This window comes from Strix uralensis, chromosome Z, assembly GCF_047716275.1.
Source record: "Strix uralensis isolate ZFMK-TIS-50842 chromosome Z, bStrUra1, whole genome shotgun sequence".
Taxonomy (NCBI): Eukaryota; Metazoa; Chordata; class Aves; order Strigiformes; family Strigidae; genus Strix; species Strix uralensis.
The window spans coordinates 62,157,898-62,176,001 of NC_134012.1; the positions used below are offsets into that span (position 1 = coordinate 62,157,898).

General features: G+C 39.0%; 1 protein-coding gene across 1 annotated transcript in view; it reads left to right on the forward strand.

The window, feature by feature from the left end:
- The window catches only part of SLCO4C1 (solute carrier organic anion transporter family member 4C1), a 39,936-nt gene that overhangs the window by 17,524 nt on the left and 4,308 nt on the right, over nucleotides 1-18,104 (forward strand). Inside the window, exons 7-10 of the mRNA XM_074856338.1 lie at nucleotides 284-428; nucleotides 2,369-2,564; nucleotides 7,129-7,282; nucleotides 16,216-16,403. Of these exons, the coding sequence (XP_074712439.1) occupies nucleotides 284-428; nucleotides 2,369-2,564; nucleotides 7,129-7,282; nucleotides 16,216-16,403 (683 nt within the window). The remainder of the gene's footprint in view (nucleotides 1-283; nucleotides 429-2,368; nucleotides 2,565-7,128; nucleotides 7,283-16,215; nucleotides 16,404-18,104) is intronic.

Sequence of the window (18,104 nt, forward strand, 5' to 3'; positions counted from 1 at the left end):
TACTAAAACACAGACATTCTGAGAAATGAAATTATTTTTCAGGTCTTATAAGGTCTTATAAGATAATTGCTTCTTTATTGTGTTGTGACAGGGAAGTCTCCAGTGCTGCTTATAATGTAATGTAATGCATATTCATTTTGTTGATGCTTAAGATGGTTAACAAGAAAAGAATATTACTGAAGTTCCACGCAAGAGTATCTGCTTTAAAATATAGTGACTTCTAGTTTCCATGGTACTACAATGAAACAATTTCCTCAGTGTTATGCTAATTTCCCCCCCATAGATACTGTTGAAGAATCCAGTGCTTATGAGTCTAATAATAGCCAGTTCTTCCGAAGCCTTAGTTGCCACTGGCTTTGCCACATTTCTACCAAAGTTTATAGAAAATCAGTTTGGAAAGACATCAAGTTTTTCAGCAACTCTTGGAGGTAATGTGGCTTTTCATTTTAAAACCTTAAATATATTGTGCTGAACACCTCATTAATATTATAGGTGAGAGCTTATATAGGCATCTTGTGTTTGAGATACTTGTGAATAAACTTATATGAAATGCAGGTTTCACAGCAGAAACAGTATTTTTATATTATTCTTGCCTGCTCTGTGAAAACCCTGGTACTTAATTCATCAAGGGTGCAAATCTACTCATTGTCTGTAGGTTCAGAAGACTTGATGCTCATACTCCAAAGTAGAATGAGAATTTTGTGTGCTGCTGAAACTGTAATTTAATCTTCTTATTCTTGGTGAAAAACATTTGATTTTCCTCATTTAAAGTCAGCTGAAGGAGCATTAAACCTTAGTCCCTACTAAAGGAAGCGAGGTAAAGGGCAGCTGGAAAAAAACCAGTGCTTTCTGTGAGTAAGGGGTTGACTTGGCCTTTCCCTTCTTCAATTCCACCATAACGTTGCAGTGAGATATCTTACAATAAAATGAATATTCAAGATATATTATAAAACGTGTAACTGCTTTTATGACTGGCTTATTGACACTTATTTCTATTATCTGATATGCAGAAGTAATAGGTAGAACTCGGAAAGGCTATGAAAAGTTGAGTACTGGAGAAACAAGTAGAAAAATCTGATGGAAGAGCTGTGCTAAGTAGAGTCACATGATTAACTCTGACACAATTACTTCTGAAAAACAGCAACTAGATCAAGACAGATAGGCCAACAGATGCTTGCAATATGTCAGAAAATATTTCTGGAACATGTCTTGCTAAATTGCTTCATCTGTATAGTGCTGCAATATAAGCATATGCTAGCTGAAGTGCTCTTTCTCCAACAGAAATATGTTTGGGAGGGACTTCTTGAATGACTTACTCCCCTGGATAATACTAGATAGTACTATTACTATTCAGACATGATTGCTTCAAAACAAAGTATCTGCAAATTTGACATAGAAATACATTGGAATATGTGCTCAATTGTTAAACAGTAATCAGCAGTGAAGTGGAAAACTGAATGTTCTTTTTTTTTTTTGTCTATGGACCTTGTCTGAATTTCTTTTAATTTGCATTGAAAATATTGACAGTGTTAATCAAATGTACAGCTTTAAAGAAATGCCTCAACTAATGTTGAAAGCTAGCTGTACCTGAACTAATGTTGAGCTAGCTAGTCTAAGTGTTACTAATGACCATGGTAACTAAACTACCTTTGACTATGGGCATCTGCGGCCTGCGCAGTTCTGCCACTGTACCTGAACTTCTTTAAAATTAGCTGTCTTGGGTCAGTGCAAGTTATGCTGAATTCTGTGTTATGTTATAGATTAGCCATATAAAAATGCTTAGTTGTATATCTGGAGTCCTAATAGTGCAAAGAGGATAAATCTTTATGGACTATATGGACTATGACAGCAAAACTGACCCACTGATCTAGACTTTAAAAATCTTTCTGTAGATGCCTTATTGAATCTTGTGCTGTCTCTTGTATAATAGTGCTTATGTTCTCTCATTAAAAAGTTCATAACACAAATGTATAACAAAGAACACGAACATGTGAAAAAAACACTGGAGCAATGAAAGAACATTTTCTATTTTCATGAAGTGGCCTGCTGGTGTTCAGAGATTCCTGCCCAATATGTAGTACACCTAAGTAATCTAGTTTTGCTGTGTTGAACTTGGGTTTTGGCAACTCTAAATTATGCTGTCCAGAAGTTGAACTTCTGGAAAGGCTAAAGATAATGTAAGGGTATAATAAATTACTCATGCCAATGGATTCTGGTAGGATGGTTTGAAAATGACATCACATGGACTGCATCTGAAGATACAGGTAACTGTTGTGATTTTATTCTTAACATAAAATTTCACTCTAAATTGCTTCACTAATTATATCTTGCATTTTTGTGTAATTGCTGGTGTCTTGTTTTCCTCTAGGGCTTGTATTAATTCCAGCAGCAGCACTAGGCCAAATCATAAGTGGCATCTTGGTTTCCAAGTGCAAAATGGATTGCAAAAACATAATCAAGTTCATGATAGGCACTTGTTCAGTGGCCCTACTATTAAACACAGTGTTTTTATTTGCTAAATGTGGGAATGAAGCTTTCGCAGGTGTCTCTGAAACATATAATGGGTAAATATATTTTAATGCACTTTTGGATTTGCTGTTAGTGTTTAAAATAAATAAGCTACATCACAGAATACGAAACATTTAAGAATGTCATATTTCACCTTGATGTATGAAACCGAAATGTTTTATGGCACTCTAAAACCTTGTTCTTGGAATCTTTATGTAGCAGATGATTAAGAAAATACATTGCCTGCAAAATGTTCTGAGCAGACTGAACCTGATTGACAAAAAAAATCCCAGCTTCTGTAACTGTAGCCATGGTATTGACTACAGCTAATTTTGTATATCTGTAGAAGTAGCATGTGTTTTGTATCTTGTTTTATTAACCAACTCTTGACAAACTGGTAGTTTGTTCCTGGGAGTCTGCCATGTGCAACAATTTCATGAGAGAGCACTGAGGTGCACTGCAACTTAAACTGATGGCAGATTTTCCCTAGAAAGATGAAGTAATTATTGTAGCATCAGGTTCTAACACATCTAGCTTCCATTTACAAAGTAAGCTTTCTTTTTTCCTGGTAGAATGGATGATAGAGGTAGAAATTTAATACAAAGAGAGCATAGCTCAGTGACCCAAATTGAAGAATAAAATGGGTGGAGTAACAAGGTTAACTGAAACATAATTCAAAATATTTTTGGCTAATATTTAGGAAAGACTTCTCTAAACAATATGTACTTTTCTTTCCCTTAAGCAACATAGTTCTCATTCCTACTGAGAATGCAGTCTATCACTTATTTTTAGATATTTGTAGTAACTATAATAAATTCTAGGATGAAAATTCTTCCTGTTGCTGTGAACAAAGCGTAGTCTGGAAACAGTATGGCAGTGGGGAAAGTCAGAAAAATGGAAGTAAAAATGAAGCAAGATTAAAAATAAATGTCTGCAAGGATAAGGATTCTCTAGAGAATGGATTTAAAACTCTGACAACACTGAATGTATGTGATCAAATCGCCATCATAGGCACTATGTTGTATAAAATGCCCAAGTATCCCTTATTAAGGAAATAACTGTAAGATTATAATGTTTCAATTCTTGTTGTTTTAAATAGTACATATTTCTGTAGCATGAGCAGTGTTTAAAAGCAGGAGGAAGGCAGCTAGCTGTGCCAAAACTGTGCTCTCAAGTGGTTGGTTACTCTGTCATGAATTGACAGAGCCAGAGGCAACCCCAGCTGTTTGAGGGTCTGCCAAAGAGCCAGATGCTGCTGTGCAAAATAACACTAGTAGGCTGGTAACTAGGGACTGCTAGCTGCCATTTTCCCAAATAGCCCATTTTAGAAAAGGGTTAGGTACCACTATCTTGTACGAAAGCAGAATCTGTAAGTTATGCTCCAATGCATAAGAAGGCATTTGATCCTAAATAGGATGGAAAAGAGAATCTTTGCACCTACTGACACAATAGCATAAAATGCACCATGAAAATACAGAAGATGGGTTGGGAGAGAAATTGGATTTATAGCCCCTAATGCACATGCAAGCTGGTAATACTTCTAGGAAAAAATTATAAACATCTAATCAACCGTTAGGTTTATATCGTTTCTTCACTTGATATTTATGATGCTTTTTGAATGACTTAAAATGGACATATAACAAATAGAAGTATGCAGGAAAATCACATCTTACTCATGGAGGCGACTGAGTGCACAAATATCACAGAATATGAAGGCTACTAATTTTCCTAGGCCCTTTAAGGGAATCATAATGCAAAGAGTGACATGAAAGACTAACCAGATATTTGTCAGGTCTCTCATTTAAGTAAATGTGAAAACAGTAGAGTAGATAACCTTAGGTTAACAGGACAGAAATTCACAGGGCTTAAGGACAGTAGTGATAAAAGTAAGTCAGGCTTCCAGTTCTCTAATGGAGTAGGAATTTAATGCCATGATACTTTATCCGTTCATTTGTATTTCCTTTTCCAGAAGGCATACAAAATGAATAAACCAAATTTCGTACACTGGTGACTGGGGAAAAAAATAATTCTTAAAGCCCAAGTTACCACTCATTCTGATTCCATCTTTACAACTTGCTGTATCAATTGACAGTATATTCAAAGGCCAGTGTTGATATTCAACACTTAAAACATGGCTCTGCTTTAGTGTCTGAAAAAATGCTAGCTGTAAGATTACATAAGTGGACACTTGAGAACTGTGAAAACTACAATGCAGTCTTGTTGAAAGTTTATAGCCATGTATTGAGCAAAAGAATCTGTATGTGGCAATTGAATACTGAAGAGCTCATACAGAAAATAGTATGTGAATCTATCCATATTTTTATGCCAGGTCCTATGATAATAAGCAGCTGACAAAAGGTACAGCTGAATTGATTTTTGTCCTAAGTTAAATACAGTTAACTTTTACTTAATAGCTTTGTGTAACTTCAGCAGTTATGTAGTTTAACTGTTGCTGAAGACATCTTACCTACAGCAATTTGGAGTTAACCAGTCCTGAAATAACTCTCCATTCAGTATCCATTATAAAAATGGTTCAGTTTTGTCTAATTCACTGTTACATGTTGGGCTATAGTTTGTTGGACATGTGACCTGCATCAGAGTAGTTAGTGCACTAAGTGCCAGTTCAGAAACTGAAGAAATGAAGGAATAAGCAACTGAAATATGTAGTAGTAGCTTTAACAAATTAATGTTTGTGGAAGAATAGCCAAATGTCTGACTGCTGCTTATGCTATTGAACAAATGCTTCTGAAAGAATAAATTATGAGAGTGCTCAGAGAATTGACTTGAAGTTGATGCAGATTCATTTTTGTGGAGACTTTGAAGAAATTCTTCATGGTGAACATTCTCTTGCTATTGAAAAATAGCTTGGAGGTGGGGTGGTGGGGAAAGCTTCTGTAAGCTTGGTGCCAGAACTGCATGAGTACAGGATTACTTCTGAGTTCATACATATGTTAATGAACAAATTATATTGTTTGTAGTAACTCTCTTTATTACTCAATTAGGCTTTAAGCAGAACTAATGTGGTTTACTTCATCTAGTAAACACTTCAAAGAATTGTTTTTGCCAAATTCTTTTGCCCAATATTTCCTTGAAAACCTGAAGGAACGGAAATTATCACTATTTCTGTAGTTCTGTTCATTCCCACAAGTCTCTGGGACTCCTTGTTTTGTTTTGCTGTGAAAGAATACCCAACTCATAGAGCTTTTAAAGACCATTTAATGATCTCATCTGCTAGACTCCTTTAGAAAAGTGTTGTTAGAACAAGAAGTTCCATGTCATAAGAACCTCTGTACACTAAACTGTATTTCTTCTGTATTTTAGTATTTTTCTCTGACCCTGCATAACTAAAGTTCAGTCCCTCTTTGTAGGTCAGGGAAGTGAGAGACATTGTCTGCATGTGTAAACAGGACAAATCTTGCCACTGAACTCATTAAATACTTCTAGGCTTGACATGTCTTATAGCCTAACAAGGCACTGTATGAACAAACTTGTGATTAGTGGATTTGCTTATGGTGCACTGTAGTGCTTTAAGCCAGCGCAAACTAACTTTGATTCTTTTATGTAAGAACTAGTGTAACAGTAGGGTTCAACCGTACTACAAACAAATGAAGTATATAGGTAGTTATGATGTCCCTAATATTCTGTGTGTGGTTTGAATTCTATGTAAGTAATCAGCTTAATTCCTAGATACATTATTTCTCCTCTTAGTATTTGTGACTATCTTGAAGAAACCAGCCTTCAGGTAATGACTCTGGAACTTTCAGTTTACAGTATGATATTTAAACTACTGGTAGTGTCAGTATCCTGATTTCAGGTGACTGAACTCAGCCTGTGAAGCTTTTTTACTTATTAATGCACTACTATTAGAGGAAAAAAACAAAGGCTGTTTTTATTCTCTGCTGTTATGTCTTAAGAAGGTCCCCCCACATCCCAAACTGATTTTTCTACTGATAATATAGTGGGACTACTTCAAATACAATCATACTATGGCCTATACTGGAAGTAAATGCTTAAATTGAGAGTAGTTGTAGTAAGCAAGAGTTAGTTTTATTTGTATGTCATGACACTTTGCATTTAACATGTGCAGTTGTCTTGGACAACATGTCCAGTTGGCTGGAACAATGTACATGTCTCCATAACAGTGTTAAAAATAATAAAAATGCAGTGGGTTTGCAACTGTACTTGAATCCAAAACAGGGGAAAAAAACCTTGGAATATGGTCAGTAGAATAAACAACACCATCTTGTTGCATTTTTTCTTAAAACTGTAAATTGAACGAATTCAAATATGTAAGTGTGTGGGAGAGAGGAGATGATCTAAGATAAGAATTGGGTTGAGACACAAAATTTCATCACCTGTTTTGTGAATGGAAATTGGAGGAATAATCTATGAAAGAAACAATAGCACAAAAATAACTGTGTAGAATAAATGGGAGTATTTTCTAGAGTTGTAACTACTAGGAACAGGGCTTATTTTTAAACAGCTAAGTGCATAAATCACCTGAATTGAATATTTTGAGACTTTTTTCCTATAAATGCTGCATTACTTATTTATATATCTGCTGGTTTTAAATTACTTTATTAATTTTATTACTTTTATCTATTAACTCTTACCTTTCAGAACAGGCACGCTATATAACTTAACAGCTCCATGCAATGCAAACTGTAGATGTTCACGCTCTATGTACTACCCAGTTTGCGGCAGAGATGAAGTCCAGTACTTTTCTCCCTGTTTCGCAGGATGTGCATCACATCTTTTCAACAACATGAAAAAGGTATTTTATGCTGACATGATCTGTTCTTGTTCCTGCAAAATGCATTCTCTATCAAAAACGTTCGTCACTTAGTATGACAGGAAATAGCAGTATTTCTGTATCTGATAGTTACTACAAGAAAAAGTGATGTGGATTGGAAACAAATGTCTAAGTAGGATGAATGTTGGTATGTGTCAGAGTCCAATACTCTCTGATCAGGTGCTTTTAGATATTCCACTTGTGGAGGGTGTGTTGTTTAATGGCAGATTTACTTACCTGATGACAATTTATGTCACACAGGATTTCTGATTTAGCAGCAATATAAAATATACTGAAAACACAATACAAATATGTTACACTTTGCAAAATACAGCAATTGCAGTACACAATCACTAGTGTGATTCCCATTACCGGTTTCTATAACATGCTGACCATCATGATGCTGGACTTCCCCAGTTGTTGGGAAGGCATACATGGGTTGCAGCAAGCTCAAGCCCATTGCTCTTTTTGAAATTCTGCTAGTTGTCTGGCTTTTTATACTCTGTGTTGGCCTGAGTCACACTCCCTCCCATGCTGGTGTGGCTAACTTAGGGAGTCTTTCACACTCTCTTAATGAACTCAGGGAGAAATATTTACACCATCAGTTGATCCACTCAGCTGACATAGCAGGTTTTTTTTCTGCATAGCTTTCTTTGCAACAGCTGTGGTCAATTTGTTATAGATTAAAAGTAATTTAGCAGGAAATAACCACTTCTCAATTTTTAATGATCAATAATAAATTTATTAGCAAGCGGCGAGTGAGCAAAACAGCGCTGGGTGTGCCGGGAGTCTCTGCTCTACCAGGACACACACCTGACCCGGCAGAACCGAGTCCCTTTATAGTGCAGGCTTCATCCATATTCATGATGGGCGTACCCTGAGGGGTCTGCAAAGGTGTAAACAAGTTTTCCCGGGCTTTTCTCAGGTTTTCGAGGGCTTGTCTCAGGTTTCCGTCACAGAAGGGGGGATGACTCAGCACAAGTGTTTTTGTAGTGGCTTGAAGATGGGGGCCATTTTAGCTCCCTTCTAACAACTGATTTTAACAATAGAAACTATATACATATATCTTATTTCTTATTTACATAAGAGAATTACAAAACTGTTCGGCCACAACATCCTGACTACAACTTCTTTTTCCCCTTGAGATTTGAATAACAAATACTATATATGTTTTATTACAATTCCCCCCTTTTCTTTTAACTAATTTTGTTTTTCAAATCTCCTTAACACATCACAGACTTGTTAAATATACATGGTCCGAAAGTTAACCCAATTAATAATAACACTAGGGGTTTCATAAAATGGAGGTTTAACATCAAAATTGCGATTCCTCCCATAGCCCAAATGACCACTATAGTGAGGAGAGTTGGTGGGTTCATCTTCCAATTACTAGCTAATTGTACAAACGTGTCCCCTTTCTGTCTTGCGACAGGATTTGCATGCTCAGATCTTTTCCTTCCCCATACTTTCCAGTTCTCCTTGCCACAACAATCACCTGAACTGGTTGCTTCGAGGCCTTTCTTATTTTCCCCTCTCCATACGTCTCTGCCTCCTCCGCCTACTCCATTCATTCCTTAGAGCAGCGGGGCTTTCCATCTTCTCGGCAGCAGTCGTATTCTGTGGGGATAGGGTCTTGTTATCGACACCTTAACGCCTCCCAGTTCCAGGCTTTCACTTGTGGGATCGTACAGGGCACTTGGAGTATTTGGAATTTGCAAAGAGTTTGTACTATATTCACGTTATGGGGCTTAGGTTCATTGGTATGCACACAATTTTTCCTGTTGATGACTGGTTAATTTTCTTTCTCTTTTATAGCACTGGTCACAGTATTCCTTTGGGGAATAGCCGTGGACGCAGTGCGCCCACCAACTTTCCTCACAAGTAGTGCATTTAAAACACACAAAAGGATAACAAACACAGTTAGGGGTTTTACAAAATTCATTTAGTCCTTCTTCCTTCACAACACTGGTTTCAGATCTCCTGATGTTTCAGCTACTTCCCAGTGATCAGGCGTTAAGGGTCCTTTCACTCTGGTAGCATGAGTCCATCTCTTTTCAGCAGTCCGGACAGCAGTCTCTGTTGTGAGTATCAGTTCGGGGCTGGGTCCGGATATTCAGAAGTGCTAGGGGTAGACTTCTGACATTAATTTGGTAAGTTGTTTCTTGATTTCTCCATTCATTCTTTCCTGAGCTTTGTGGATGCCAGGGAGTGTGGAATTCCCACTTGGTCCCCAGGGAAGTCAATGTCTCTTTGATTACTTTAGACACAAAGTGGGGACCCCTGTCCGAATCAATTACTTGCTGTAGCTCGAGCAGTGGGAAAGGTCTCCACATAATGAGTGAGATGATCTACCAATACTAGGAGGTATTTGTACCGTCCTACTTTTGGTAGTTCTGTCTTCCAAATGGTCTGTATGCCAAATCCCGTCCCCCTTGAATCTTTTCTCTTAATTGGTACTTATTAATTTTCTGGCAAGTTAAACAGCTTTTTATTATTCCCTTAGCAACATCATAAATTCCTATGCACATGTATTTAATAGTAAACTGGTCTACCAGTGCTTTGTACTCCCCAGTGAGTTTTAGTATGGAAACCCTTCATAACTCTCCAAGCCACTGCCTTCGGGAGAACCTTCCTCCCATCAGGTAATTCCCATTCCCCTTGTTTTTCATTAATTCCCATTTGTTTCAATTTTTCTTTCTTTTGGTTAGTAAACATGAATCCTAATTTGGTGGGGTCTGTTCTTTCGTTTGTGTTTGATTCTGTTACTATCAATGCTAGTAGTGCAGCCCATTTTGCCTTTTGATCAGCTAGAATATTTCCCCTGATCTGTAGTGAGGTTCCCTGTTGGTGTCCTCTTATATGCACTACTGCTATTTTCTTAGGACCTCTTAATGTTTGGAGAGTCTGGATAATTAGAGACTCATGTATTAGCCCTTTTCCTTCTGAATTAATGAGTCCCCTTTCTTCCCAATTTTTTCCAAAAGTGTGAATTACTCCAAAGGCGTACTTAGAGTCTGTATAAATGGTTCCCTCTTTTTCCTTTAAAATCTGTAACGCTCTTAGTACTGCATATAGTTCACAAGCTTGAGCCGACCAGCTAGGACTCAGTGGTCCTGATTCTACTACCTCTAGGGTGGTTCCACTAATAATTGCATAACCTGATTTTCTTTTTCCTTCTACCACTCTAGAGGATCCATCCACAAACAGCTTTTCCCCTTCTTCTAATTCTGTTTCTTCTAAGTCTGGCCTGATTTTTGCCTGTTCTTCAATGGTATGGAGGCAATTATGGTTTAAACTTTCGCTTGGCTCCCCATATAGGAATTGTGCTGGGTTTTGAAGACTAGTTACTTCAATCTCTAACTTTGGTGAGTGTATTAATATTCCTTCATATTTGAGGAGCCTGGCATCTGTTATCCATTTGTCCGCTTTTTGTTGAAGTACTCCCCTAATGTTATGAGGAGTCAACACCTTCAGATTCCCCCCAAATGTAATTTTATTAGCCTCTTCTACTAACAAGGCCACTGCCACTATCGCCTGGAGGCATGTTGGCCATCCCCTACTTACGGGGTCTAACAATTTAGATATGTATCCCACAGGCTTCCTTTTCCCAGCCCATTCTTGGGTTAATACCCCAAATGCCGTGCCGTCTTCAGTATTGGCAAATAAATAAAAGGGCCTTCTTATATCTGGTAAACTCAATACTGGAGCGTTGACTAAGTCAGTTTTTAATTTTTCTAATTTTTCCTCATCGTCTGGGATCCATTTAAGCAACCCGTCTTTTGTTAATTTCTGGTATAAAAATTTAACTTTTGTACTATAATTTTCAATCCATTGTCTACAGTACCCCAGTAGTCCAAGGAGCTGCCTAACCTGTCGTTTGTTTTTGGGAGCCTGGAGAGAAAGAATTCCATTTACCCTCTCTGGGTCTAATTTCTTGCTCCCTTTACTAATCCAGTGACCTAAATACTTCACCTCTTCTTCTACAAATTGCAATTTAGATTTGGATACTTTTAATCCTTGGAGGCTTAAGAAATTTAACAACTTCATGCTTTCCTTTCGTACCATCTCTGGGTTGCCTCCTGCTAACAGAAGGTCATCTACATATTGTACTAAAGTAACACCTTCCCCCAAGTTATAATCTTTTAAGATGTGTTCGAGGGCTTGTCCAAAGAGGTTAGGGGACTCAGTAAAACCCTGAGGCAAAACTGTCCACCTCAGCTGTTGTTTCCTAAAGGTATCTGGGTCTTCCCATTCAAAAGCAAAATAATTTCTACACTCCTCTTTTAGAGGACATGCCCAAAAAGTATCTTTCAAGTCTATTACGCTATACCACTGATTTTCAGGATTCAATTGACTAAGTAAAGTATGGGGGTTTGCTACTACAGGAAATCTGGTTACAGTTCTTTTGTTGATTTCTCTTAAGTCATGCACTAATCTATAACTCCCATCTGCCTTCTTAACGGGCAATATTGGAGTATTAAAAGGTGACATACAAGGTTCTAATAGCCCCTGATTAAGGAGTCTCTCTATTTCAGGCTTTAAGCCTCTCCTGCCTTCTTGCGGTAAGGGATACTGTTTGACTCTAGTCGGGATCTCTGGGTTCCTAATGGTGACTTCGAAGGGGGTGATATCCAATCTACCCACTGTCTCTGGGGTATACCATACTTCTGGGTTAATCTTTTCTTCATCCGCCACTGTGAGGGGGCATAATCTGACTTTGAGTTCTCTTTCTTCTACTTCCAGATTAGTTCTCAATTCTATAATCAGATCCCGTCCAAATAAATTATAATCTGCTTCTGGTAATAATAAAAATGTTCTAATCACATATTTGCATTTTGATTCAACAATCACATCATGAAGAACCGGGCCCTCAAACGGTTCACCTTTAGCCCCTATTACACTGATTTTTTCTGATGATACTTTACAGCCTGGAGGCAGAGCCTGAATGGTAGATGTTTCGGCTCCTGAGTCCACAAGGAACTCTACCTCTTGTTGCTGAGGACCCACTTTAAGTTTTATCAAGGGCTCTTTGTTCTTTGGGTTCCCAGCACATAGAGTTCCTGACCCCACTAATCTTCAGAAAACATTTTCTCATCTTGGATTCTCCTCCAGCAAACCTTCCTTTTGCATGCAAACATGCCCCTTCCTTTTGCAATAAAAACATTCCACTTCCTTCATATTAAAGCAGGCAGAACCATTCAATGAATGAAAATCTCTGATCCCAAAGAAACCATAGTCTCCAGGTAGTCATCACATAAAACATCCATGTTCTGCACAGCTTTATTACATGCAGGTACTGGGGAATGCACAGAACAGTTTTCAGGCTAAAATAATGTAGTTTGCTGCATGTTTGAGTTGTTACACACTCTGCATTGCCTCCTCTCAACCTGAAACTCCTACTCCTGGGTCTAGACATTTAGAGCAAGGGCAGTTTAAATCTACCAAGACTGTTGCCCATGTACTTCCAGATGCAATCAAATAAAGCATCTGGGCAGCTATACCACACACGCAGTGCACGGTGTTTACATAGCACATCACAAATTACAAAACTGGTAAGCTCTAGGCCATGGCCTGTGAGGAGAAAGTCTGCAAAGGGCACAGCAGCATCCTCCTTCTTTGGAAAAGACACAACATTTATGAGCTGTCTAGTCAGTGTGCTACAATTATGTCAGTTCCCCATCTTTTGGCTAAGAAGTACAAACCAGATTAGCAGCTCCAAAAGAATGTGGTCTGGGGGCAAATTAGCTTGAACTTGGCTCCCCAGCCCATATACCTGCCTGTATGCTAGAACCCTGATATTTTTTTTTTTTTTTTCCAACTCCTGTCAATGATGTAAGAGAGCTGCCTGCTTGAAGAACAAGCAGCCAGATTAAGCTGCAGATCTGCTCACTTTTTTCCCTCTTGGACTATTGCTTTCACTCTGATAATGTTTTACTCCAATTTTCTTATTTAAATTGATTCATCACTGTTAAGAAAAAAAAGCTGCTGAAGCTAGCCAAGGGCTTGTATCTATCACAGTATCTTTTGATCCTTGTCTACAGTCCTCAAAATACCAAGAGGATAGAAAGTTCTAAGCTGTCACCTTCTGATCACCAAGTCAAGCAGGCAAAGGTATACTGAATAATAAACGAGTTATGAAGAGGTGAAACAACATTTAAATAGATCATTATCTGGGTATCCAAACTGATAACGAGAACAATACCACCACTTCAAGTAGGAATCCACCTAAACTTTCTGAGCTTCTCTCAGCAATTCCTCTCCCTTGCCAATCTTCTATCTTTTCTAGCTTCTTCCTAATATTTGCCCAAGACTTAGCCACAAACTGAGTCTTTAATAATGCCTGCCCCACAGGGGTGGCAGGATCTATTCCTGAGTACAACTGTTATTAATATTCTGCCCTCGGGGAACTGACTCTCTAATTCCTTGAATTATGATCATTCTTAAATCTGCCATGTGGGTTTGGTGGCCTGGGTCTTGATTATTCCAGTTGGGTTTTACCAACAGCCACTTCTGATCTGCTGTGGGACCCACTTGATGTTGCTTGTCCCAAAGTCTTATACCTGCCTGGGCCAAGAAATTGGTCCACCTGTTTGGCTACGCCAAGCAGGTCCTCTAATAAGTTCCCCATTTCTTTTTTTAAAAATATCTCCAGTGTTGAGGGGAACAGTGACATACCCCGTTCCCGGTTCCCCTTGTGCCCCCACTCCTGGCACAAGCATTTCTCTAAGGGGGTATAATCTCCCTTCCTTAACTTTGCTTCGGGTAACCCGCTGAGGGGGTCCGGGAGATTCAGGGTCAGAATCATTGGTTACAAGTATGAGCGGGCTAGAAGGTGGGGGGGGGGGGGGGGGGGGGGGGGTGCTCAGCACAGAGCCCCCTCGAGACAGTTTACTGCAGCCTGTCTCTGAGCAGAAGCCTAAACGCTAATTTGGGGCCGCTCGGTGCCCCCTGCTCCAGCCCCAACCCCCACCCCGGGGCAGCTGGGTGCTCGGGACAGGCCCTCCCGGCTGGGGAGTGGGCAGCTCTGCCCCCCCCCTCCCCCACGCTGGGCCAGGCTCCGCGACACTGCTCCAGGGCTCGGCTTGGGCACGCTGTTCGGGTCGGGCGGTGGCGCCCCGGGAACAAGCCCTGTCCCAGCTGGAGCCAGCAGCGGGAGGAGTTCAGCTGCCCCCTCCCATGGATCCAGAGGGCTTGCTTTCCCTCTGTCCCATCTTCCAGAGTGCCACTCGCTCGCACTCTGGGATTATCAACCTCCTAGTGGGATATCCGGCAATTCTTCCTTGCCCCCACCCATGGATCCAGAGGGCTTGCTTTCCCTCTGTCCCATCTTCCAGAGTGCCTTCTTTCACACACACACACGCTCCCCTTATTCGTGACTCGCTCCTTCGCAGGCTACGAGAACTGCACTACTAAAGGGTCCGCACTCAGGTGATCTCTTCGAGACCTCTCACTCATTCGCACTCTGGGATTACCAACCCCAACCGAACGGATAACTGCACAAACGCAAATACTTACTCCTCCCCGGAGTCTTCGATCGGTCTTCGTGCACAAAATTTAAGGGGTTCTGCAGATTCTTTTGCTCACTCCCGAGTCCGAATTAAAAGGGGTTCGGATATCCAGCGTTTTGGCCACGAGATCCTCAGACTGGGGCTATCCGAAGATAGGGCGCCTCCCCTATCTGGGGTTTCGCACCAAAAGATCTGGATCCGAGTCACGGCACCAAATTTGTTATAGATTAAAAGTAATTTAGCGGGAAATAACCACTTCTCAATTTTTAATGATCAATAATAAATTTATTAGCAAGCGGCGAGTGAGCAAAACAGCGCTGGGTGTGCCGGGAGTCTCTGCTCTACCAGGACACACACCTGACCCGGCAGAACCGAGTCCCTTTATAGTGCAGGCTTCATCCATATTCATGATGGGCGTACCCTGAGGGGTCTGCAAAGGTGTAAACAAGTTTTCCCGGGCTTTTCTCAGGTTTTCGCGGGCTTGTCTCAGGTTTCCGTCACAGAAGGGGGGATGACTCAGCACAGGTGTTTTTGTAGTGGCTTGAAGATGGGGGCCATTTTAGCTCCCTTCTAACAACTGATTTTAACAATAGAAACTATATACATATATCTTATTTCTTATTTACATAAGAGAATTACAAAACTGTTCGGCCACAACATCCTGACTACAACTTCTTTTTCCCTTTGAGATTTGAATAACAAATACTATATATGTTTTATTACAATTCACAACTTTCATTGTTCTTTGAGCTTCATGGGCACATCACTCTTTCCCATCTCCTCCGAGCCTTCTTCCATGGTAGGGGTTTTAGTCAGTCACAGTATGTTTCTCACTTGTGCAATGTCATGTTGCAAATGTTACTTCTACTAAACTTTTTAATGTTGAAAATACATTAAACCTGAACATACTTTAAACAGGTATCTATATATTGATAGAAAAAATCTTCTTTTGAACACTGTGTCTTGCCCTTTCTTAATTGTGTCAGTAACTGGTGTTATCTTCACTGATTTGTAATAAGATTGAGTGCAAAAGTTAGCATTTCAAGGCTTACTCTGGAATTTCTGGGTATTATGTACTGCACATGGTTTGCCTCTAACTCTAAAATCTTCTTTAGTTTTAAGTTTTTTATGCTTGTACCTGAAAACTTGCTCCACACAAAATGGGGACTATCACTGTCTTTTTTAGATCACAAAACCAAAAATAGCTTTTGCTCAGGTAAGCAGGGTCAAGTTCTGCTGAACCAGTTTTAAAAATGAGGGTTACAGTGTCATGTGATTGTCAGGAAATGGACTGTTTCCCATACTGTAAAGTCAGGGTTTATTCTTATATTTGGTGTGATGCAGACCCAATTAGTGTCACTTAGTGTCATTCTTAGAGCTAAACTTTGTTTTATAAATTATTTGTAGACTTACCACAACTGTTCCTGTATTGGGAAACCAGAAAGAGAAAATGGTTCAGAAGATTTTCTTTATGAAGCTGTCCCTGGGAAGTGTCCAACACAATGCAAATTTTTACCTTTATTCCTGACCTTCTTCTTTTTTGCTGTTGTTTTTACATTTATGGCTGTTACTCCAACAACTGTGGCCATTCTCAGGTATGTTTTTTGGGCTGAGAAGTAGGTAGCATTCTTGTGAAAACTCAGGTCAGTGAGATACTCTAATTTGTTTTGCTTTGGAATGTGGACTTAAACCAATGTGCAAGGGATTTGCTGTGGTAGCACTTTGTGTAGTAAGCAGGCAGTACTTGAAGCAAAGGGTAGTCATACCTCTGTTCACTGTCTCTGTAATTACATTTGGCTAGTAGATGGTTTGAATCTATTAAAAAAAATCATCTTTCTACTTGTAGCAAAATCCATATTTTATGAGAGCACTCCTGACTGTTTTAGTCAAAGCAAGAAGGAATAAATGTGCCATGTGCTTGTATGAAGAAAAGACTCAGCTAGCTTGTGTAACAGTAATGCCATGATTTCAAATTGTATCAAGAAAAGAACAAAATAGCAATCAGGAATTGTATATAAATTCCTCTCTCAGTTCAGAGTTCTGTCTTGCAAAATTGTAGACTGCCTTTCATATGATATTGATGTTGTATGTATTTATTGATGTATGTATGGTAGTCATTAATATAAAACATGACAGCATATATGTGGCTGTTAATCAGTGGTTTGACTGTCTTTCAAATTGCTGAAACTCATATGCATGAAAACTAGATAAATTTTTTGTTTTAAAACATGGTTGTCATGAAGGTAGACCTGTTTAACTTTATGTTGAAATCTAATACTCTTGTACCTCTAATACTTCTAGAGAGAAAATGTTTGTGATGCATAGGCATACATGCACTATTCACATGATGCTTTGGGAAGGTGTGGTTAGATGCTCCGCCTTTTCTAATTTTCTAGGCAGTGGATTGGGGGAGGGAATGATACATTGCAACAGTGCTTTGCAGTAGCCTCCTGTTCAGGGTTGGTGTAAATCTGGAATTAACAGCTTGTCAGATCAGCGTGGAGGCAGAATAATATGAAGTGTTGCATTATCTTCAAAACTGAGCTGACATAGTTTATTTAGATAATTCTAAGCAATAACATTTGGAATTTTGAATCCTTGTACCCTTCAAATGAAATGGTGAAACAGTTTTTATGGAAGACAGGACTGTAGAGCAGTTTAAATGTGCAAAAACTAATTTAAATAGCTAAATATGAGGTAAGTTACCATGGTATATTCTGATATCTTTTAAGTGGGCCTCTTCTGTGCAACTTCAAGTGTAAATCCATGTGTTTGTGACAGTGTTTTAGTGCTAGAAATAACCACCCATGCTATGCAAAACTCATTCTCCTTCCTCTACTTGCTTTTATGGGTAGGGGGATCCTAACAGTTACTGCTGATAAGTGCTCATCATGGATGTTTTTCTTTGGCTAATCCTCATATATACTCCAGAATGAGGGAGTAACTCCTGAATGTTTAAATACTTTTTTTAGCACTGACAGTGCTTCAGTGATACAGTTTATTAAAGAAAACAGTGCTGAAACTAAATTGTATAAATTAAATGTTAGGTTGTATTTAATCTTTATGGTAGTATCTTTAAGACACTGTCAGGATAGAATGTTTTTTGCTGGAGAAATATCTGAAAGGTAAGGAGGTAAATTCTTGCTAGTTATTAAATTAATATATCAATTTATATAGCATAGGCCAGAACTGATTAATTGTAAGGTCAGGTGACTATGTGTAAAGGTTATGGGAAATACAATACCTTGTGCTGTGCTGAAGCCTAGTTTCAATTCATGTATTGCTGCTTTAGGAAT